Raw genomic sequence first — 24,908 nt, forward strand, 5'->3', positions numbered from 1 at the left:
CCATATTTTGAAGTTCAGTGATGATTATATTGGAAAGTTTTTTTTTGACATCATTTTTGGTTAGTACTATAAGAAAATGGTCCCTTATTCTTCAGAAAAAAATTGAAGTCTAAAAAATGACTGTGACTATATAATCGAGACTTAATCTCTTTTCAAACCACATTCCAAAATGTATATGATTTTTGTGAAGCAAGATGAATATACGATAGTACTACTCAATTCAATTCAAACTTCTACTCAATCAAATATCTCTTTTACAAAATTCCAAATATAAAGTCTGTTTCGTAATATGAAATGATTATTAATTTTGAAACTAACCCACAGTCAGAACAAGAATACAGGAAGAATAAAATCAAATTATGCCATATAAATAAGTTTTGCGGTGTTGCCAACTTTATATCAAATGTTAGTGACGTCATGACAATCCTTTTCTTGATTTTGAACTAATGACATGAAATTATGAAAAATATAAAACGAAGTACTATCAATCGTAGTTTTCACGGTTTTCCCAATATCAGTGAAAAGGTCCATTAGGCTTGGGAACGACAAAATAGGTATTAACATTATTTTAATGTTCCACCTTCAGAAAACTTATTTCAGCAAATAGCCTATGAAGCAAGTTTTCAAAATTACTCAGAAAGATATTTTTTAAATTTCAAAGCTGGAAATTCAACTTTCCTCTAACTTTCTTCTCTAATAAATAAAACTTACAATTTCGCCCAATTCTGCATGATCGTCTTAGAGAAAATAAACTTTATCAAATAATATGGCAAAAATGTATTAAATTAAAAAACAACAATCAATATTGTAATTATGTTTATAATGACAAACCATTTATTTCTGTTTCAGAAATTGAATAAACGTTTCTTTCCACTTAAATTCACTCATAAGTTGACTTCTATTAGTGGGTAGGCAAAAAAAGTCAACTGGAAAAACTTCAGTCATCAATCATTGTACATTTTGTGGCTATATTAAATAACTGAGAGAAGTGATGTAGGTTTTTTAGCAATTAAAACACCCCAAATTGATAATGAATTTCGTTACACATACAAGCTCTACATTTAAGTGTTTAATATGACATTATCGTTAGACATGTATCTTGGTAAACTGCAAGTAAGTGACACATTTTGAAACTGTTTTTGTGACACCTAACATCGATATTTATTTATTCATTACAATTCTAACCTAGTTTAACTGAGTTGAGTGACTGCTGTTGTCCCTCATGAAAATCTATTTAGTTCGCATATCGTTACATTTCAAGCCCAAACCTACAAAAGATCAAAAGATAACTTTAAAACACACAAATGTAAAAATGATAATAACTCACCCTTAACGTATAATCCCAAGAGCCAGTAGAGAGAGCTGTTCCATCAGGAGATACTTGTAGACACGAAACTCGATTTTCGTGACCATATAGGAGACAAACTCTCACACATTTGAGAGTGTCCCAAACGTTCACTGTATAATCATTGTAACCAGCAAACAGGAGACGACCTGGAAATTGCATTGAGAGGTAGAGCTAGTTTCTCTGGCATAGCATGAATCTACACAAACCCTGCTAAAACTGAAATAGCCTTCTATAGGTATGTTATACCAAAAATGTTGATATCATCAGAAAATAAACTGTATTTACTATATCAAGTGTAGTTCATAATGACTGTAGTTCATCTTCTGATTATGTTAACTTCGTTGGCTGTTGGTGTGGAAAGTGTGTTTCAATGTAGTGAAATTGAAATAATAATAATGGTAATAATAATATCGTTTATTATGCATAAAAATACATTTATACATAAATAAAAGGAAAAGGTTAGCCAAAGGCTATTTTCCACCCCTCCCAAAAATTATACAGTGAGTATAAGAAAATAATTATAAACATACTTATTTATAGTAAAACCAATAATGATTGAGAGTAAAGCGCGTTGTCATATCTAAATTTTATGTTACCAATTTATAGCAGAATCAAAATATAGTAAGCAGTAGAGTTGTAGGTTGTGGCAAATTATAGATAATACACAATACTAGTACGATTAAAAGGTATTATTTATGACAAAAACCAGTAATGAGCTTGTAATGAGTAATACTTATACATTTCCTGATTACTGATCAGTTGAAATTCATTATTTTCTGTATAGTGTTAGATATTTATTACAACTAGTGGCAACGCTGTACGCAACGATATTCTGTCTTTGTCACTTTACCGTAACTTCCATCTCATCGTTGCAGTCCTCACTAATGTACTTGCAGCCATGAGCGTATCATTGGTTTGTGAATTATACAGCGTGAATTGTACGTTTTACAGTTAAGTTTGTCAGCAACGACGTGTTGTGATAACAAAAATATAGTGCTAATAAGTGTTTAAGCGTTACATAATTATATTTCTACACCGTTCTCAAACTACTCAAAAAATGGGAGACATGGTCGGGCCTTCCACGTCGAAAAAGGTAAAACGGTCGAAGTCTCGGTCAGTAAGAGAAAAACAAATTGTACTGCGAGTATTTCACTGTCTTGAAAGAGATCATCAGCCACCAAAAGATGACTTTGTGCATATGTGCTGTAATTATACGTGTGTACCTCCGAATAACCAACCGAGCATTTCTACATCATTAAGTTCCACAATTACAAAAGATAAATTAGTTGATATGTGCTCTGATTATACCGGTGTACCAAAATCATCGATTTACAAAATACTAAGAGAAGCAGAAATTCATGAGGACGTACAAACGCCAAAAACTAGTAGCGGACGAAAAAAAATCACAGTTGATGAAGAAGCCAAAACCATTATACGCATAACTATTCACAGTTTCTTTTTCAGAATGAGCTGCCCACACTACAAACAGTTCTGGCGGCACTTAGCGATCATAAATTGGTCCCAATAGCATGAGAAGAAACTATCTAAGAAAAAATTTGACGAATTTCGGAAGCTCAAAAAAAAAATTGTAATTCATGGACGAGACATGGGGTTACCAAGGACATTCGGTCAAAAAAGTATGGCAGTCATGGTAATATAACAAGTGCACGACAAGCCTTTATTGAAAGTTTGTCAGTTGGGTTATAAAACAGCCATCTGGAAACGGAGTTGTCTGTTGTTAAACATCATAGGAAACTGTGGGTGTCTGATGGTGAATTAATATTTAAATCTAAGAAAACAGGCGACTATCATGAAGAGATGAATGCCGAGGTGTTTGAAAAATGATTTGAAGGCATCATTCAACTTGTGGAACCTGGGTCTGTCATCGTCATGGAGAATGCCCCATACCATAGTCGACATTTAGAACCATTATCGAAACAATCATGGAAAAAAGCAGCAATTCAAGAATGGTTAATTAATAAGAACATCCAATATAACAAAGATAGTTTAAAGGCAGAACTACTTCAGCTAACAAAATTACACACAGACAAATATAAAAAATTCGCAGTGGATGAAATGGCGTAAGTCGTGGAATTACAGTTTGAAGGTTACCACCATACCACTGCGAATTAAACCCAATAGAATTAATCTAGGCGCAAGTAAAAGGATATGTGGCACGAGAAAACAGTACATTTAAATTAGTGGAAGTGCAACATCACCTACAAGAAGCTATTCGAACTGTTTCTGCAGAAGACTGGAAGAAATGCATGCAGCATGTTTTAAAAGAAGAGCAAAAGATGTGGGACGTAGACAACCGTATTGAACACAATATTGAACCAATCATAATTCACTTTGATGATAGCGGTAGCAACAGTGCCGAATCTGAGGTTAAAGATTAGATGAAAATTTGTACATTTACATTTATATTATATTCTATTGTGTTTTTTTATTTATATGTTAATTTATTTGGACCTAATATATATATTATATATATAATATATATATATATATATATATATATATTATATATATATGATATATATATATATAGGTTAAAATTACGATATTGCAAAGTTTTATGAAATAAATAATACAATAGTATATATATATATATATATATATATATATATATATTTGTATATATATATATTTTTTTTTCATTCTTAACCCTCTCAAAAATTAATAAGCCACCGACCCCGATTTAATGTCAGAATTTTTCTTTCATTCTTACCCTCTCAAAAATTATTGATTTTGTACTAGTACTTCTACTCTCAATATTAGTAAAAGAGAAAAGAAAAAATAATACATCAAATAATTGCTAATAAATCTTAATATTTTTACCATTACCAATTTAACAATTTCATTGCACTACCATACATTGAATTAATTTTTTTTTAATTAGCACTGAGCAGTAAGCATCTGTGATTTTATTTCTTTCTTGAATTGATGAATATTATGATTCAAAAGGAGTAAAATTTCATTCGGATATAAAGGGCTATATAAAAAAAACATCCTTGAAATTTGGAAGTACGGTGCCTAGGTATGTTGAATGAGTTAATTCTCAAATTGACCATATGTATGTCAGAAAGCCTGCTTAATAAACTATATAAATAACTAGGTGTTTTAGTTTGAAGCAACTTAAACAAAAACATTTTTATCAAATATTGGACTCTATACCTCACATTCAGCTCCTTCATTTTTGACAAAAATGGGGGTGACATGTGCACCATATGGTATACAGCATACAAATCGCATGCAAGCATTTTGTATACGTTGTAACTTCTGTTTGTTATATTGCGGCAAAAAATTGTAATACACCGAACAACAATACTTGATATGGGTGTAAATAAGAGTTTTAACTAACCTGAGTTTCATTTCTTCTGATAACTGATAGTTGCATTTATATAGCGATTTGAGTTTGAAGAATGATACTTTGAAAATGTTTGTCACATGTTCATAGAAAGACAAACAGCTATCTATGGTTACTCCAAGATTTTTAGCACTGTCTACAGTCAGTGTCTGCGTTAACGAAAGTAGGTAAGCCTAAAGTTACACTGAGTTTCTACTATTTGTATTTGAGACCCTATGCATAAGGCCAAAGTTTTATTTCGATTGATTTTCAGTCCATGATTCTCCGAGAATAGGAATGTTTTGTGCAAATCTGTGTTTATATTGGCCACGCAAGTTTCTGTATCAATGTTATGAGAAGACAAATATGATATCATCTGAGTATAGATGAACTTGACAATATGATAAGAAAGTGGGGTAATTAAAAGTAAACACTGAAAACATCAAGAGTCCTAAAATACTTCCCTGCGGTACACCTGAGATTGTTTCTTTTAGGGATGACCATGAATAATCATCCAGGTTGACCCTCTGTGATCGGCCTGTGAGATAGCTGGTCATCCATTCAAGAGAAATGTCATCGAACCCTATGAACTTGATCTTGTTGATGAGTGAATCGAAATTAACCAAATCAAAAGCTTTACTTTGATCAAACAGTAGTAAAATGGTGACTTTTGATTGATCTCTGAATCTCTCAAGATTGTCGAGTACTTTCAAGAGGGCAGTCTGTCTTCCGTGTTTTTTGCGGAACCCAGACTGCTCGTACGGGGGTATTCGATTTTCTTCGAGAACAGCTCTTAGTTGACGCGAAACATTTTTCTCGAATATTTTAGAGAATGAGGGTAGAATGCTGATAGGGCGAAGGTCACTGAACGTGGTAGGTTCTTTTTCGGAATTGAAATTATATTATCAACCTTCCAAACATCTGGAAAAATACCCTGTCTGAAGGACTCGTTAAAAATATATTTAACTTCATCAATACAGTGTGGTATCACTAAAGAAATCATTTTGATATTTATATTATCAATACCTAAAGCATTATATTTTATTTCTTTGATAGCAGTCAAAATATCATCATCACATATATCGGGTGAGGAAAAGTTCAACCATGAGGAGAAGATTTCAGACCTGACTCAGAGAACCAATAACAAAGAGACAAGACATTTTTTCATATTTTTTTATTTTTCAACGTAGTCTCCTTTCAACTCTACACACTTCTCCCACGGATGTTCCCATCTCTGTAACCCGTTGAAATAGTACTCAGCAAAATAATTGTTCACGAAGATGATTCCCTCTTCATTTGACGAAAATATCTGTCCATCGAGCACAATTTTTAGATGACGGAATAAAAAAAAGTCACTTGGAGGAGCTAGATATAGTGGATGAGGTCAAGTATTTCCAGCCGAAATTCGTGGATTTTTGCCATGGCAACCGCTGAGGTGTGAGACGGTGCGTTATCTTGGTGAAACAGGATTTTCTTTCTCTGTCTTCAGCTTGTCAAGTAATGAGGCGTAGTATGCTCTTATAATGATTTTCTTATTTTTTAAGATAATAGATCAAAATAACTCTATGACTATCCCAAAAACAGTCGTTTTCACTTTCCCAGCTGTAAAAACAGTTTTTGCTTTTTTTTTAATTCCACTGTTTGGACTGTATTTTCGTGTCGGGCGTATAATGGTGGATCCAAGTTTCATGAAAAATGAGAAATTAAATTTACTGTTTTTTTTCATGATGATCTCCTACCACGTAGTTTCATCTACAGTAATTAATCGGCATCAAAACTGCGTCAACAGAGCGTTGAAAATGTTCATTCGAACACGTTTTTGGTTTAACGTGAGAAACGTGCCACCCAACGCGAGGACAGTTTTCTCATGCCTACATGTTCATTTAATAAGTGACAAACACGTTCTTTTGACATGTTCATAACCTCTGTTATCTCTCTCACTTTAATTCAGCGGTCGTCTAGCACCATTTGATGAAAGTTGGCGATGTTTTCGACAGTAGTTGCAGTTTTTGGACGTCTTAAACGTTCACCGTCTCCCATGCTTTTACGGTCACATTTAAATAATTCAGCTGCCCAAAATTTCACTGTGGTAAATAACGGCGCAGAGTCCCCATACCAGAATCCAACTCATCTTTGATTTTCGTAGGCGTATTGCCTTTCAAAAACAAATATTTAATGAAAGCTCGATACTCGATTTTGTCATTTTCAATACATCAACTCACTCAAACGACGGTTACATAACAACTGCGTGTTCAAAATGGTGAGTTACTGTCAACAGATGAACAACAAAATTCACTAGCTTTTATTTACAAGTGATGCTATATTCATATTGAGGTCGGAAGCTTTTCAGACCACCCTCGTATATATACTCGGCTCCGATTTGGAACCATTTTCAAGAAATTGATATGAGACACCGGGGTCTCAATCTGCCTACTCCTTAGATTGAGACCTCAGAGAGAACTCGTGACGAAACCTGGGGACTAGACAGCAAGTCATAATGCACCTCTCCGGAATATTAATCATTATTCCGACTCCCACCCCAGAGTATGCTTGTGGAGTTGTTTCCTGGCTCTGTTTGCAGGTGGCGCAGTGGACATTCCACTGAATCAACTGCAGAGCGATTCCATAACTAGCTGGAATTATATTTGCTTACACATTGCTGCTTACACATTTTCAAAAGGATTTAACATTATTAATAATAGAATGTTCAGTGCCTTGGATGCAATTTGCTCAACACTGTCTTGCTAAAAATTTACCTCTAGATTTGAAATTACTAAATGCTGCATAGCTTTCCACACCTTGCGCTCTTGTGAGCTGATTTCTTCTTCAGCTCACGGGAAGTGCAGAACAAAGTAAATAATAATTGAGTCAACGAGAAGAAGTCATAGTAATACCCTTTTGAACGGCAAATAACATTCAAGTGAAGAATAAACAGGACAGTCAACAGCCTTATTATTTTGTTGGACTGGAAAAGATTGAGGAAAACACAGATGTTGGATATAGTTTCAATAGAATCAATCTCAGATTAAATAGCTGGGTACAGAGAGAGAAGCAACGAAGCAATAATCATTTAAACCCCATACTGCCGAAGGAAGATTAAAATCACCAAATAGGAAAAGGGTTGCACTAGCATATTGCTCACTTATGATGATTAGCTGATCAAAGGAAGATTGATATGAAGTAGGTATAGATTTGGGTGGAAAATATACAGTAGGTAACAATTATAGATTTGTTATTGAAGAAAAAAACAATTATTCGATCGAGGGATCAGACTAAATTAGATGCGTGAGAAATGATTTTTTAATGTTTATTAATACACCCCCATCCCTGCTGAAGAAACTGGTTTCAATAAAGCAGTCACTTTTATAGTCATTGTAGTTGAGAGACCCAAGTTTTCAGCAATCCGTAAATTCAAGTGTGTGAGCCAGGTTCAGATAATGCTCTAACATTTTAGTAGTAACGCGAAGGACTGCCCGGTTTTTTAAAATGATTTTAGGTGTATTGTTGAAGTAATCAATAGACAAATTTTCTCGTCTGTTGACGCACTATATCATAGTGCGTGAAAAATTTACTTTTGACTATAAGTTCATTTTTCACAGAGTCGAGTCACTTTTTCTGAAAGAGAGGTTGACCAGGTAGCAAAAATACTTTGTTTGCATTCTTCAGAATGTTAATATTCAGTTCTCCAAAAACAAAACATTCCAGTTTTGTATTATTTATGTTTGAAGATTTTCATCAAGTCTCTTCAGAAGAGCTTTGGAGTTCTCCATCAGTACATATCACACAACAAAATGTTAAATTGCGATATTTTTACTTCAATGTATGCAGGATCTTTTAAGACAATTTCGTAATCCATATTTTCTTCCAAAAATATTACTATGTCACTCCTACGTTTCAACCTTAAGGAATAAATAGAATTGAGATTCTTGAAACTATAAAAGAGTTCTTCGCCTTCACGCATCCATGTTTCGGAGATTATCACATTTACTTCAACTACTGTAACATTCCATTTTCCACTTTTCATTGTATATTGTTTGGGAGACAATCTGAACACAAATAAACCCCTTTTTGCCAATTTCGAATTGTAGACTGTTACATAGTCATAATCAAGATGCTGACACTTATTCAAATTGTTATGGTTAGGTATACAAATAGACGTCAACTAGTATAATCTTCTTCTTTTGTTCAGTCATATGGTTTATTTTCATAGTGTAGTGTCAACTGGAGTGAGAAGCGGGGTACAGAGAGTGAGATACCTACTTTCAGTACCTAATGTGGCCTCAGGGTATAAGTCTGTAGGACATAATATAGCAGATGGCAGAGCTTTGAACCGACACCCAGTGTATGTGTGATGGATGAAATGTTGAAAAGGCATTTTCTGTGCCTGGCTTTGTATAGAGAAGACGTAGTATAAATAAAATAAAATTTTTCATCCATCAGAATAACTTCCACTTTTTAAGTTTAATTTTCATCTTGAAGATGATCTCTTGGTGATTGAAATACGTGTCGAGGTGTTAAAAATAACGGTTTGGTGTTTAGTCTACAGTGACAACTGTTGAAAACCTAAATAGGTTTGTTAATGCTCCCAACAGCTGCAAAATTAGGATAAATGAAAGCAAAGAACTTCACAATCAGAGAATTAGGGATAAACTGCTTGCCAATCCCAACGGGTCTAGATCCTTCTGGTCGGTAGCTGAAGCTGTTGATCAGAACTTTACAGAATTCACAATTACACCACTAACAAAAGCGGATGGTTCAATTGCAACAACAGCCATAGAAAAAACAAATTCACTACCTGAACAATTTGCGTCCCACTCCACAGTCGATATTTTGGAAAGGCACCACCCACTATTCCCACACTAGAACCCACAATGCCAGAAATTACTTATCGATAAGTGCGCAAATGAACTCGCATCAGTGTTTTGCCGACTTTTCAACCTGTCTTACAAGAAACGGGTTTTTCCTTCTTGTTGGAAGATTGTTCGCGTTCAGTCTATTCCCAAAAAGGGCAAGAAAAATCTTACAAATAATTATAGACCAGTCGCTTTGCTATCTGTGATATAAAAAATCATGGAGAAAGCCGTAAACCACCATATCATCAAATATTTGGACGGCTTCAACATCTTGAGCGATCAGCAATATGGCTTTCGGAAACAAAGATCAACAGGCGACCTTCTATCGTATGTCACCCATATTTGGCATAACGCAATCGAGAAACATGGAGAATCAAGAGCTGCTGCGCTTGATATTTCTAAGGCCTTTGACCGTGTGTGGCATGAGGGTTTCGTGGCCAAACTTCGATGCTTTGGCTTGTCGGATCATTTTTGTGTATGGCTCTTCAGCTTCCTGAAAGAACGTTCCCTGCAAGTGGTCGTCGATGGATATATCTCAAAAACTTTTACCATCAACGCTGATGTTCCCCAGGGATCCACATTATCTCCAACCCCCTTTTTATTGTATATCAACGACTTCAGAAACTGAAGATGAACAATATTGACAGAAGGAAATACCATTCAAAAGATCACCAACGTCTCTGAGAACAAGCAGACAATAAGATAATTGATAGTGAAAATTCATGAATATTACCGGAGTTTTATCCCACTTGGTGATTGAAACACATGTCGAGGTGTTAAAAATAACGGTTTGGTGTTAAGGTAAAATTCAAGTAATATTCATTACTACACCAAAGGTTCAAATAGTGCATCACAAGTGAAAAGTTATGTCTGGACATCCAAATCAAATAATCGACAAATTGATCACCAAAAAATTAATTTCATCTTATGTTAAAAAAAAAATATTGTCTCGTTAATGCATCTCTCCAATAATATAAACTGATTGGGAGGGGCTTTCACATTTCCAAGGAACTCCTTTCTCTGAAATTGACAAACAACCGATGATATTACTTGGACAAGATAATATCCACTTGACCATTCGAAGAAAAGTTCTCCAGAATGGAATCAATACCCCAATAGCGGCCAAATATGGAAAATATCGAGCTCACATTGACCAGGTATACAATGCCAATGCACTTTCAAGCCTTATAAAATATGTCGACCCATAGGCTTCTAGCAACACTCCTTTGAATATGTATATTTTATGTAGACTGCTGCCAATATGTGTGCATTCAATATTCTCAATTTGAAGATGACAGATTAGCTATCGTGCTTGTGCTATTTCTGAGATATACTTTGCTAACTGATTTTTAAAATACTAGATAGTGCTTGGCACGATGATTAGATCCGATTGACTATCTGTCTTTGCAAAGAGAAGCTTCATTATGGCTTGTTGTATCTAAAGGATACGACGCGACTAATAACTCAAAATGGTGTTATTATGTTGAATATCAAAATTGTTTTAAAGTTCTAGTAGAATCAATTATATGGTGGCACTCCTAAAAGAAATACTTCTGGAAAACCTTGCACCTAGAATATCATATTGATGAATATAACTATAAAATTATATTGGACATTTTTAACTTGATTACTCTGGTTCATAAAGGATTCAGATCTTATACTAACTTACAAAACGATCAATGGTAACATCAATTCCCCGAAACTCGTTGAACTTATAATTTTAAATTTGGATCCAAAGAGAACCAGTAATACAGTACCCTTTTATCATACCACCTATGGCCAGAATGAGTCTATAGGCAGAATTTTGAGACTTGCAAACACATACAATGTAGATTAAGAAATTTTCAATTCTTTGGAATCGTTTAAAAATACTGTGAAAAGATTGTAATTAACTGGCTTATTTTTGTCTTTTTTATATTTTCTTACATCTAGCTGATAGTTATAGATTATCGTTACAGTACATATGTATAAATTTGTTAAATATTTTGTAAAAAATAGGCAATGCTTTAGATAGTGTAGATAAATAAATTAATATTCACTGAATGTATCAGTATTATTGGTATTCATTAATTATCCACTAAAACTATAATGGTTTATGAATTTTATATTAGATTACAAAAATTGCACCATATATCTGAGACCTATAACAGGAGCACTATTTTGTCACAAAAATGGGCTAGTAGTGGAATGTTGAAGAAATTATCAATTGTTTCTGCTGCGATATTATTATATAATTCATATTTATTACCAGTTCATTGGTAGTTCCATTAAATGAATTCATTAGTTTCATTGTCAGAATTGCAAGCAACACAATTCTACAATAGAAAATTCAAATTCAATTATTGAAACATTCAATATCGAAAAAAATTCTTTCTGTCGAGCTCGAGAAGTAACTGAAACTCACCTGATACAGAAAAGTCAACAGAATTCACACCAAACATTATGCTCTCCTTAGTATAAATTGCTATTTCTCTGTCAGCTCTCAAGTCAAACAACCGGCACTGAAAATAAAAAATATCAATAATAGTCTATTCAACAATTACGTACTACTTAAAAATATAGAAAAAATAATTGAAACAAACCGTTGCATCATCACTGCCAGTTGCGATAGCGTCACCACTAGGGTGGAATTTCACACTATTCACATCTGATTCGTGGCCTTCAAAAGATTGGACACATTGTCCAGACCTCATGTCCCAAATTAAAATCATTTTATCGCAACTCTGAAAAAATACAGTGTTCATGTTAAATCATTCCAAATCTGTAACCGACTTTAGTACTAATCTTATCAAACGAATCTTGTACCAAATGTACAAAATACTTATTGTATTTTGCAGAACTGAAAGGCCTAAATACCTAACAACACATTACAAGCTGATGCTCTAAAATAAAAATTGATCATAATAGTGTTTTTGCTTGATACTAACTCCAGAAACAAATGTATTTCCAGTTTCAGAAGGGGCCAAATCTATTGCCATGACATCCGCTGAATGTCCATGGAAACTTTGAAGCAACTGACCCGACTCTACATCCCATAGAGCACACGTCGAATCTCCGCTACCAGTCAAAATCTGCAAAAACACTGGATTGATCTACTAAACATCATCAATTAAAAAGTGGGCATTCGTACCTGTTGATCTGAATTGGGAAAAATACAGCAGCTCATGTAGCTAGTATGAGTTCCAACAGTTTTTTTTCGTAGTGATACATCTTCGTCTAGACTTAAGGGATAAACAGTTACCTTATTATCCAAACCCCTAATAAAAAAAATAAATGAAGCTCAGAACTACAAATGCTGATATGGGCAAATGAGAAAAACAATCTCACGGTCTCAAGAATTTATAACTATATTTACACAGTTCAGTCAAGGGGGCAGTGACGAACATTACAGAATATTGGTCTATAATTTTTAAATTTCTATACCCATAATTGTGTTTGCAGTATGAAAAAAGTAGACTTTACTTCAATGTAAGTTTTAATATTGTGTTGGTAAATCTTCACACTTCCTTAATTTTCGTAAAAAATTCAAAATTACAGTGCTTTTACGCTCATTTTAGGCTCCAATATATTTGAATATTTGAGTGGATACTTCAAGCAGAGACTGAAGAGGTAAAATCAAAAATAACTATTTGTTTATATTATTTAAGTACATGAGAAATCAAAACACTGGAAATTTTAGAACATCCAACCAACAAATTGAGTCCCTTGTTTCATTGATGACCTATTTATTTTGTAGAAATATAGGATGAATATAGGATGAAGAAAATAATGTTTTTTTATTTCTGAAAATTTACTTGAAAATTGTTCAACAATTCCTATATTCAAATTGAGCCTATTTTGAATTTCCAACAGTTATGCAAGTATTATATTTTCAATTTCACAATCCTACCAAATTCAATTTACCATCTTGTATAATTTAGGTGATCATCCAGCAATACCAGAAATAAAGCATTTAGATATTAATCCTATATTTTTTTAATAGGTTACATCAAACATTGCAGACGGTCCTATAACAAGAAATGTATTTGGCACATTGAGGCTTAGAGGCGAACCCACAATTTTAACCTTTTGAGGCGTTGTATTCATTTTGAGTCAAGACTTTTGAGAACTATGAAAAAATAAATAGCATGAAATAAAAAAACCGAAATCATGTGTCAAAACTATTTTCCCGATTTGCTGGTCGGTTTTTATACCTGACATATCGTCTACTACTGTGATAGGCCTTATCAAAAGCGATAAGGTAGCGTGCATACGCCAGTACATACTAAAGTATATGCTGTGAGGACAACTAGAACACTTCATCTCATCTCTACTAGTTAAAACATCAGACATAAAACCTATAGACCTGGAAACTTGGACACTCCGTCCAAGGAGCCTAAAATGAACCATAATTTGTTTTTTGTTTGATAGTTCAACGTTAACCTAGGATAATCCATATTATCTCAGTAAATTGAAGAGCAAAAAAAAACCAGTAATAGACTAAAAAATTGCTTCAAAATTGGAATTGCTTTCTAGGGTTATTGCAACAGGCATTTAATGAGTTTTGATTGTAAAAAAAAGAACTATACTATTTAAGTAATGCCAAATTAAATGATCACTATTATTTTTTTTATTTTACAAATCCTGACTATATCTTGTGTATTTACAATGAAAACTGTTGGTATCATCAAAAAGAGACATACTTCTGAGATAGCAATGTTACAGAATATATTAAATTTGCCAAGCAAACAATAACATAACTTTGTCAACGCCAAAATCCTTAACTGCAAAGTATTCTATTATTTATGAATACGAAGAAATATAAAATGATTTAGCTTATTTCATAGATATGATCAAGGATTTAAAAATTTTAAAATTGTCTTAGAATTATCAAAATGCTTGTCATGACATGATGAATACTAAAGTGATAATACACAATGACCTTCATATACGTTTCTTTGAAGGTGATTGACAATGTTTCGTGATGAATTTCACTAGTTCGGACTTCCATTGTCTATTATATAAAATGATTTGAAATCCCTGAAACAAGGTAAAAAGAATAATTAAAAAAGAATAGTTGAAAATAACAATTATATTAAGCAACAATAAACCTGAAATGAAATGATAGTAAAATAACCTACAAGTAAAAATATAATAATTGAATAAATAAAAATTAAAGGAATGCAAAAAGAAAATAATAAAAATAAAAAAGTGTAGAGATTCCAAGTCACGTTAGTTCACGACGTTTCGATTGTTGGTATCTACAATCGTCTTGGGTGATGACTGGACTGATTCCTCCGAGAGATGACTATTTTATAGGTCGTTGAAATACTTTCACTTTCTCTACTTTCCATTTTCCGCTTCACTGATTCCGTGAGAGATGACCGATTTGGCGGGAGTTGGTCATTTCTCGTTTGATGATGGGTTTCCATATGTTTCGTATATCTACGCTGGCCTGGCTGAATACGTTGTTGGACAACATGTATGCGGCTTCCTTAAATTTTCTCCTGAACCAATGTTCCTCTCTGTGCAAGATCTCAGCTTGGGACCACTCGATGTTGTGTTGATGGGTCCAAACATGGTCTGCTATTCCTGATTTGCTGGTGGTCCCAAGCTGAGATCTTGCACAGAGAGGAACATTGGTTCAGGAGAAAATTTAGGGAAGCCGCATACATGTTGTCCAACAACGTATTCAGTCAGGCCAGCGTAGATATACGAAACATATGGAAACCCATCATCAAACGAGAAATGACCAACTCCCGCCAAATCGGTCATCTCTCACGGAATCAGTGAAGCGGAAAATGGAAAGTAGAGAAAGTGAAAGTATTTCAACGACCTATAAAATAGTCATCTCTCGGAGGAATCAGTCCAGTCATCACCCGAAGACGATTGTAGATACCAACAATCGAAACGTCGTGAACTAACGTGACTTGGAATCTCTACACTTTTTTATTTTTATTATTTTCTTTTTGCATTCCTTTAATTTTTATTTATTCAATTATTATATTTTTACTTGTAGGTTATTTTACTATCATTTCATTTCAGGTTTATTGTTGCTTAATATAATTGTTATTTTCAACTATTCTTTTTTAATTATTCTTTTTTACTTGTTTCAGGGATTTCAAATCATTTTATATAATAGACAATGGAAGTCCGAACTAGTGAAATTGACCTTCATATACGTGTATACATTTACATTTGTCATACCTATTTATAATTGTTATATTTATTTTGTATGTCTAAGTGGTTATTCAGTGTGGATAGTCCCCTCCTCTTAACATTTGAACAGGACAAGAAATCAAGGTCGAACAGAATTTACGTAAAAATACATCATTTTATACAATTTTTAATTGAAAAGACAATATTGTAACAGTACTGGCTTCTGCTGATGGCTCCGTGCATTTGTAGTTCTTTTGACAACCAAGTGTTGCATATCATTGCACTTGGCTGCACCATACTAATGATGGGCGAAAAGCCTGAAACACGTGACTATGGTTTTCCAGTTTTTTGAGTGGTATGTCCGATAAATCATCTCATGTTTATATATATTTGGATTTTTTCCAGAAAATTTCCCACTAATTAGTTCTCAGAATATTTTTGATGAGTGACTGAAAGCGAAAGTGTTAGTCAACCCCTTAAATACAAAAAGGGGAAGTTAGTTTAAGAAATAGAATAGCTATCTCCATATGGCGTCAACTGGTAGATGAACTTGGGTGGTGAAAAACTCTAAAGAATAGTGTAGTTTTGATAGCGGAAATATGTTTTGTATTAGATTAATAAAAACATAAACATAACATAACACATGAAACACTTCTCATAATTGGATATGAAATGCTGGAAATTAGCAAATACATTGACAATTTTATTTAATGTGGGAAACTTCTAAAGACAAAAATAATTCAATTAATTTCAAAATAAACTCTTCACAAAATGTATAAATTATGCAAAGAAGTAACTTTCAGACACAAAATAGAAGAAAAAGCCCTCTTGAATCAACTACTTTCATATAAATATTGAATTATATGAAAGAAAAAAAAAATACTTTTTTGTATAGAGATGGAGAAGTAGAAAACCAAAAATATTTCTTTCAGAAAAATTCTCTCCTAAAAATACACCCCTTTCAATTTAAAATTGAGTTAGTTCTACAATCTACTAACCGAAGCAACTTCATACAATGTGTTGAAACATACAAAAAAACTAGAAATTTGAAAAATGTATCTGTTTATAATAGGTTAGACCATCTTTAATGTAATCTGCTGCTTATTATAACTCGACCTATATATTCTTAACTAGATATTATAAAAAAACAGTCACCTTTTATATTTCATCAGAACCTTCATAAATTTCTTAGGAATTAGGAACTTTGATTTTCAAATCGGTATTTCAAAAGGTATTGCATTCTGTAGCTTCATTCTTTAAATAATGTAATAATAGGACCTGTGAGATTATTCTGTTCATTTTCCCTTTTCTATAATCTACAAGCTATGTACCCGCAAGCTACCAAATTCCCTGAAGGTGCATAAGCACATGCCATCACCCAAGTTGTTGGCATCGTAACTGCGTGCTCCTTGTTAGTTGTAAAAGCATCCCAAATTATCATTTTCCCATCCTAGTACAAATTCATAAATAAACATATAGGGAATAAAAAATAACGCATAATGTAGAGTGGACCACATGAGAAACCAATTCGTTGTCTTGTTTCTGTTCCTCAGGAACAACAGCTTTTGGATATAAAAACTAAATTAAAACTAAACAATAATTTAGACAATGGGTCTGATTTGTTATTACTTTTAATCCAATTTCCTTAATACAAATGCTGCCTAATCTTCAATATTGAACCCATGATATAAAAAAGACGAAATGAATAATTTTTATCGAATCTATTTCTCACTTCCATACATTAGTACGGGGCCACTCATTTGTAGTCCAAACAACATCATCAGTCTATATATAAAAATACTGGGATAATTAGTTTCATGCTTGAATTACCAAATTCGGATTTCATTTTTAAAGTTAATTATAAAATTTTATTGAACATTTCAATATTTATTGGAACTGTTACAATCTGAGTAGCTAATAACTATGTAACAAACAATTTATTATTGAAACTACATTTTGTATGTCAAGAAGGTGATCATTATTCATCATATGCATTAGAAACTTTTTCATAACTGTGATCTAAATCAAAAGATCTTTAGATTTATGGTCATTATTATTATTTCTGTAAATAATTTATAACTGCAAAATATGGGACAACCAGTCCCATATTTTGTAGGTTATAAATTCAATTCAATATTCACCATTTCAATTATAAAACTATTCAGGAACAGAATAAAAAATACAAAAAATACAAATATTATTTTTGGTCTTTATTATTATTTCAACAACTATAGTCTATTTCAAAAGAGCGTAGAGTAATAAAATCTCATTAAGTATTCAAAAGCGCTACAGGGTGATCCGTCAATAAATTCTGTCACTTCCCTAGTCCGCATTGCAAAATTATGTCGTTTCATAAAGAGCAGGTAGGTATCACCCTGTTTTAAGGGATTTGTCCATTGTTATCGACGGATAAATACTGAGCCAGAGGCGCGCTAGTGGGATAATTGCCAAAAGAATATGCATTCATAAAAATTATATTAAAGGAAATAAAAATTTAATACAGCAGAACAGTGTTATTAAAAAAATATAAAATGTAACAATAAAATATATACGAACCGAAATCGGGAAATACTCACAAACACACACGAACGAACTTTACGTATTGAAACACTTGTGGGGACTTTAAATCAATTTATTCACAAAAACGACAAGAACTTTACTGGATACGTTATTACAATTTGACACTTGAACAATACTAAAACTGTGAACTTCCCTTAACGTTTAACAACACTCTATTTATACCCTAATTGAATGTTCTAGAGATTACTAGGTACAATTTTCGAGAACCTTCCGAGAAAATAATTATTCAGACTACCCTTAATTCTAAACCCTAACCTAAGCAAAAGTGTCACTGTCACTGATACACTGGTCTCTGTCCAGATTGCTTATCCCGCTACAGTATATTTACAATTCAATTAAATTATTCTATATCAGTATAGTCTTCATCCGAAGAACTGTCATCATCCCCTGGTGTTATAATTATAGGGTCAACCACCTGATCGACCAAGTTGTCCAGTTCCCACATTTTATCTTCCTCTTTTAAAACATGCTGGATTGCTTTTTGCCAGTTTTCTGATGTGATTTCCATAATGGCTTGATCAAACAATACCTTGACATCTTTCATTTTAAATGTGGTATTGTGCCTTGCAACATATCTTTTAACTTGTGCCCATATAAGTTCTATAGGATTTAATTCGCAATGATATGGCGGTAGGCGCAGCACAGTTACTTTATACTTTTCTGCTACATCTTCTACGGCATATTTCATGAAGCGAGATTTATGTTGTTTTACTATGGCTAGTAGTTCCTTCTTTACTGAATTCGTCTCAAACTGAATACCTATATTTGACAGCCAGTTAATAATTTCTTGCTTTCTCCAAGCTGAAGTTGGTACCTTCTCTAAGCGCCTTGAATGGTAGCTTGCATTATCCATAACCACGACCGAATCAGCTGAAAGAAATTTTAACATTCCCCGAAGTAGTCTTCGAAGACATCCGAATTCATGTCCTCATGATAATCTCCCGTCCGGCACGACTCAAAGCTTAACAAACCTTCTTTTAAAAATCCGTCTTCGCTTCCAATGTGAGCAATTATAAGCCTCTTCCCTTTTCCCGAAGGCACTTTAATACCCGTCGAAAGGCCTTCTATGAAAGCTTGGCGAGAACTTGTTATATTTTTATCTTGCCACATTTTTTTGACTATATAACCTTCGTTTATCCACGTCTCATCAAGATAAAAAATTTTCTTTTGCTCTTTGCGGTACTGCTTTATAGTTGTCAAATATTTTCGTCTCCAGCAAACAATTTCATCACTTTCCAGTAATAGTGCCTTTCGATTGTGCTTTTCCCAGGCAAAATTCATACTTTTTAAAGTTTTCCATAAAAGTTTTCTAGATATCAAGGAATATCGTTATCTTGGCTTATCTCGATAAATATTTTTTCAAGAGTGGGTATTTCCTTTTTAAAATAAAACGAATGAACTTTTCTTCGAATGTCACATTTGGTGTCTTCATCTAAGATTTTTATTGGTCTTCCTGATTTTCTCTTGCATGGACTTACCTGGCCTGATATCTTTCTTTCTCGCAATAATTTAAAAATCGTGGACTGTCCAATTCCAGTCATTCGGGCACATCGCTCAACACTTTCTTGCACAGACAAACTAGGGTGATCGTGTTTTATGCAATCATATACATTTAAAATTATAACTTTTTCGCAAACAGATAGCGGAGAATTTTTTACACTTCTTTTCTTTGGAGTAAATGTCCCCATTTTATAACTTTTTCACTATTTCTATATCACAATATCACTGTACGTTTAATTGGTGTAGTAACAATTACTATTATAACTCGAATGTTTAAGACACCATTACAATATAATTAAACCCTTTTTCTTAATTACCTGGGTTTAATAGGTATTGCATGATTGGTGGGCAGGGTCAAAAAGGGATTATTATAATGACATGGCACCTCGGAACTAAGTGTTAACCCTTTTTTGAGAAATCATGCTCAAGTATATGAACCCAAATTGCATATTAAATAAGTTTACAAGAACCACTAAAATTAATCTTAATCTTTTTTTAAGAAATTTTACTTACCTAAATACATGTAGGTACTTAGTTTTAGACCAAATTACTTCCCAAAAATGGCCTTTTATTATTATCTATGTCTGTAATTTTTAATTTACTTTAATTATTAAGTTTAATAATCCTAAGATTTGCCTACGCCCATGGACGACAACGAAATTCAGGCAAATTTTATGACACTTCATGATTTATTACTCTACACTCTTTTGAAATAGACGTTTATTACTAATAAAATATGGGTCAGCAAATAATAATAATTAATATTAATTAATGATAATGATAATAATAATAATCCCTAGAATAAAAAAAAAATGTTCTGAGAAGATAATAATTATCATACTTATGAGAAACTTTTTCAAAAACCCAATAATGGTACCAGAAACACGAAAATAATGAATGTGAAGTTTATGGTCAATATAATCACTATTTCAGCAGGAAATTCATGATATACAAAATATAAATTATTCCGAAATCAATAGAAGAAGTTAAATATCACAATAAGTGCCATAAAAAAGTTTTCAAAAATGCAAAAAAGTTAAAGGCACAAAAAAATTTAATTTTTTTTTTTAATTTATAACTATCGATTATTTCAATACTTTATTTATGACCTACAAAATATGGACAGTTTTTTTTTGTCGAAAATATTACTTTTTTTTTATAGGAGAGTTCCAAAATGCAAAAGAAAATGCCAGAAATGAAAGAATATCATCATCAATATAAATATATCTCAAAATTAATTACAGCTGTATTTGTTTGGTTCATAAGAATGAACAAAAAGTATAAGAGTCCAAATGAAAATTTTAATGGCCTCAGTGACAAACACAGAACTAAAACACCTTACCCAAGAATCATATAATTTGAATTTTAATCATGTAAGAACTCATTTTTCCACACAAAATAATTGCAAAGTAAAAATGAAATTTAAAATTTATATAAGTGAGGAAATGTACTTTCCTTATGTATCAACTTTTGCAATTTACTGAGTTGATACATCTTCGCTCAATGGTGTATTTTTTATATTTTTTTTTAATCTGTCAGTATTAAAAAAAATGTGGGTTTGGAACAAAATGAATGAGGCAGGCAACATATTCCTTCTCCCAAATTATGGATTTTATCTTTATTATAACTGTATTCAAATTTTTTAATTTCCTACAGGTCAAATAGGTTTGGAATGAAACCACATAGAAATCAAAGGAAAGTCATTTTTGTGGAGAAAAATCAATTTTTATCGACCTATTTTGGGTATTTTCATCTTCCACAATCTGAAAAAATATGAAAATTATAATGGGGAACTTTATACAAGTGTAGAAAGGGCAAACTTTTTAGTTTGCTGGAGAGAATTGTATTTCGAACAGCTCCTTAGAAATAGATCGTACTTGGCTACCTGCCTTGAAGAAAAATTTAGATAGTGGCAAAATGAAGAGCACCTTGTATTACATCGAATGTTTCAGTAGTCAATCAACAACATTGACATAATTCACATTTCAAAACTCCTTTGACATCTAACATATAAGTTGAGAAAATAATCAGCAAAGGAATAACTGCATATATCTTTTAATTTTTGGTCCATTTCTGAAGACGTAGGCAGAGTTTGGCCTCCAAAACATTAAGATAAGTCTTATATTATTTCTTAGCAATTTTTTAGATAGGCAAAAGTGTTAAATACAACAAGTTACTGATAAATAGAACATTTATCTTTGTGAGAAATCCTTTGATTTTACACAGTAACTTATCGGGGTAAACAAAAAGTTTGCCATTTCTACACTTAAAAGTTCTCCATCATAATTTTCATATTTTTTTCAGATTGTGGAAAGTGAAAAAACCCAAAAAAGTGGATAACAAACAGAAATAATTTCAAGAAGTAGGCATTAGACGCCATCTATGGTGTTAAACAATATTCTACCAAAAATATAATACCCCCTCCTAATTTCTCAGCTACAAATATCTCAGCTGAGAATATCTCAGTAAAAAAAGGCTCAGGACAAAAAATTCTTTCGACAAAAACATTTTGCCAAATAAAATATACAAAAACTTCTATGATAGCTGAACTCCTGCTACCTACTCCTTTATATTTTTTTTTGTGGGGTACTTTAGTTTTGAGATGTATTTGTCTGGAGATATTTTTGGTGGAGATATTATTCCTGGAATTAAAAATGGGGAGCCCATTTTTTAAGATAAAACTTCTAGTTCTTGCAAAAACACACCTGAGATGAAGACACTATATGCCTTTTATCAGGAGACCAATCTGAACATAAAACCTTGGCTTGGTGACCCTTTAAGGTTCTTCTTGGTTTAATGTTCATATAATTAATTATATCCAAGCGTTCCGCAACAGTTGCCACTGAAATGTAACAGAATGTATTTTCCGAAAATTCTGTCAGAATAAAAAACCTACAAGTAACATCATTCAACTTTTGTCTCTCATCTTCCAATTTTTTTTTCAGGGCCTCTACCTCTTTTGTCAAAGACTCTATAGTCTCAACAGGACCATCTTTACTTTCATTTTCCATTATGGTTGTCAAAGTTATTTATTTTAAAAATATGGCTATTATAAAAAAATCAATATAAACAACAAAGATCCCATTGGTTTAGTGTACTCTGCCCAGTAAGATTCTCTTCTTCTTCTTCTTCTTATGGCTCTGCCTTTTCGGCAATTTGCCAGTCATCGGTGATTTGTTCCATCACCCTTCCCTCAGATGTTTAGGTTGTCTCACTCGAAGTGATTCCATAAACATCCTATTCTGCAATTATGACTATATATATTTTTACATTAACTTATTTACAGTAAAAGACAATGTATAGACCAACTGACCAGGTGAATAATTATTTTTGAGGTAGGTATAAGACAGATAGCACAACAAAGGAAGTCACGTTTTTCGCTCCGGAGCAACGGCGGAGCATTACACACCCGAAATGTTGCCTCGGACTAGTAGCACCCAGGTTATAAATAGTAGGGATCTGTAAGAGTAATTTTGTTATTATTATACTACTATAAGTCAATTCTGTTATAGGTTATAAATTTCATTAGGAGTAGCATTATTTTGAAGTTCATATTGTATAAAATGGTTTGCATTGATAGAGGAGATTTTAAACCAAGATTTTGAAATTCGTGGTATAGGTCCAACTCAGGTATATAGTTTATAGGGCATTCCAGTATGATATGATTAAGGTCCTCAACTTTTCCACAATCACAGTAAGGATGTTCTCTGCAACCAATTCGAAATAAATGGGCCCAGTAAGATTACTTCCCATTTTTGGTATTGAATCCAGTGTTGCCAATGAAAAATCGTCAAAATACCCAAAATTGTTACTGAGATTACCCGATTTTTGCCAGGACACAACACTTTTCAAAAAGTCGGTGTTTTCAAATAAAATTGCATTGTTTAAAGCAAGAAATATGTTGATTTGAAAGTCAAGCTCATCGTAGATTGACGACGAAATGTGCACACAAAAAAATTATATTACACTGAATATGCTCTTGTACTCTACTGCCAAAATAATTTGGTATGAAATGTAGGATAGCGACAGTCAATAGTATTATGAAAAATATTTTTTGAACCATTTCTTTAATGGATGATATTCTAATAGGATGTGGTGGCCCGTTTTCATAATTTTTTGTTGGCAACCTTTTGTATCAACTGTCAATGTCAGTAAATATTGTTTCAATATTTTAAACCACAATAGTATTTATTGCACAAGGAACAGCAATTCAAAAGCTTTTTATTTGAGTTGGAGCCAAACACAGGTTAAAGTAGTGTGACAGTGAAAATGGCACCGACATTTATGAATATAGTTCATGGTTGCCAACAAGGAAATATCAAAACTAAAGATAACTGCAAAATAAAATCACTTATCATTTTATAAGAATTTAGACACATTTTGTGCTGCCAAAAATGAAATATAACACCCAACCACCCCTCATCTTTATAGAATTTGAACAATGAAATTTATTTATTTTTATATTTTCCCTTATTAATTACTCTCACGAGTGTGTCCAGAATACAAAACAATATTAAAGGTTTTATGAAGGGTTTTTTTTGGGAAAGAGAATTTTTGTAGAAGAAGAAAGCCAAAAGTTTTCTTTTCCAAATACTGCTGGTCAGTATTTGGGAAAGAAATATATAGTCAATAAGTCAATATTGACTTATTGACTATATGTACTAAAACGAAAACTGGATATTTGTATTCATTTTAATAGAAAATATGATGAACATTTATTACGAAAAAACAAACCATATACAACTAGAAATGTAAAAACTGTCTACTTTGACATAACTTAAATAGGAACTCTAAATATTTAACACAACTGCATTTTAGGTACTAGGTACAAGCGCATATACCTACTCCACAAAAATGATCACTTTTCAGTAGGTATTTCAGAATTTTAGAATAGTGAGAAATTAATAATTTGAAATTGAATAAAGCGCCATAATCCCTTAATGTATATCGGTAGTCCTCAAAAAATTTAAAAATCAGGAAGTATTGGTGATGAGATAATTTTTGTAGTGTATGTATTTATATATAATACTATTTTTACAATATTGCAATTTATTTTTCTGGATGCCATATATTAGCATTGAGCATATTTTGTTCGGGCACAAAATGTAAACAACCCCCATTTTCTCGAATACCTTCCCTT

The 24,908-nt window shown here is 32.6% G+C and overlaps 1 protein-coding gene across 1 annotated transcript; it reads right to left on the minus strand.

Moving 5' to 3' along the window:
- Positions 1 to 1,024: 1,024 nt before the first annotated feature.
- On the minus strand, positions 1,025 to 22,883 carry LOC111510301 (guanine nucleotide-binding protein subunit beta-5). The gene is made up of 9 exons (XM_074178413.1): positions 22,665 to 22,883; positions 22,474 to 22,610; positions 17,020 to 17,138; positions 12,681 to 12,807; positions 12,478 to 12,621; positions 12,133 to 12,273; positions 11,955 to 12,051; positions 1,328 to 1,494; positions 1,025 to 1,268 (listed from the first exon to the last, which is right to left on the minus strand). Exons 1-9 carry the CDS (start codon positions 22,777 to 22,779, stop codon positions 1,257 to 1,259), a joined length of 1,059 nt encoding a protein of 352 aa, XP_074034514.1. The 5' UTR covers positions 22,780 to 22,883; the 3' UTR covers positions 1,025 to 1,256.
- Between the last annotated feature and the right edge of the window lie 2,025 nt (positions 22,884 to 24,908).

The sequence above is a fragment of the Leptinotarsa decemlineata genome, unplaced genomic scaffold, assembly GCF_025532065.1.
Source record: "Leptinotarsa decemlineata unplaced genomic scaffold, Ldec_3_MD MMD2_tig00003798_RagTag_RagTag, whole genome shotgun sequence".
Classification (NCBI taxonomy): domain Eukaryota; kingdom Metazoa; phylum Arthropoda; class Insecta; order Coleoptera; family Chrysomelidae; genus Leptinotarsa; species Leptinotarsa decemlineata.

Bases quoted from the DNA above. Each gene is read 5' to 3' on its own strand.
- LOC111510301 (XM_074178413.1), bottom strand. From the start codon at position 22,779: ATGGAAAATGAAAGTAAAGATGGTCCTGTTGAGACTATAGAGTCTTTG. The intron at 12,808-17,019 runs GTACATAGCTTG...TTTTTTTATTAG, and splicing joins GGGAATTTGGTAGCTTGCGG to GGGTTTGGATAATAAGGTAA. The intron at 12,274-12,477 runs GTTAGTATCAAG...GTATTTTTTCAG, and splicing joins GAAATACATTTGTTTCTGGA to AGTTGCGATAAAATGATTTT.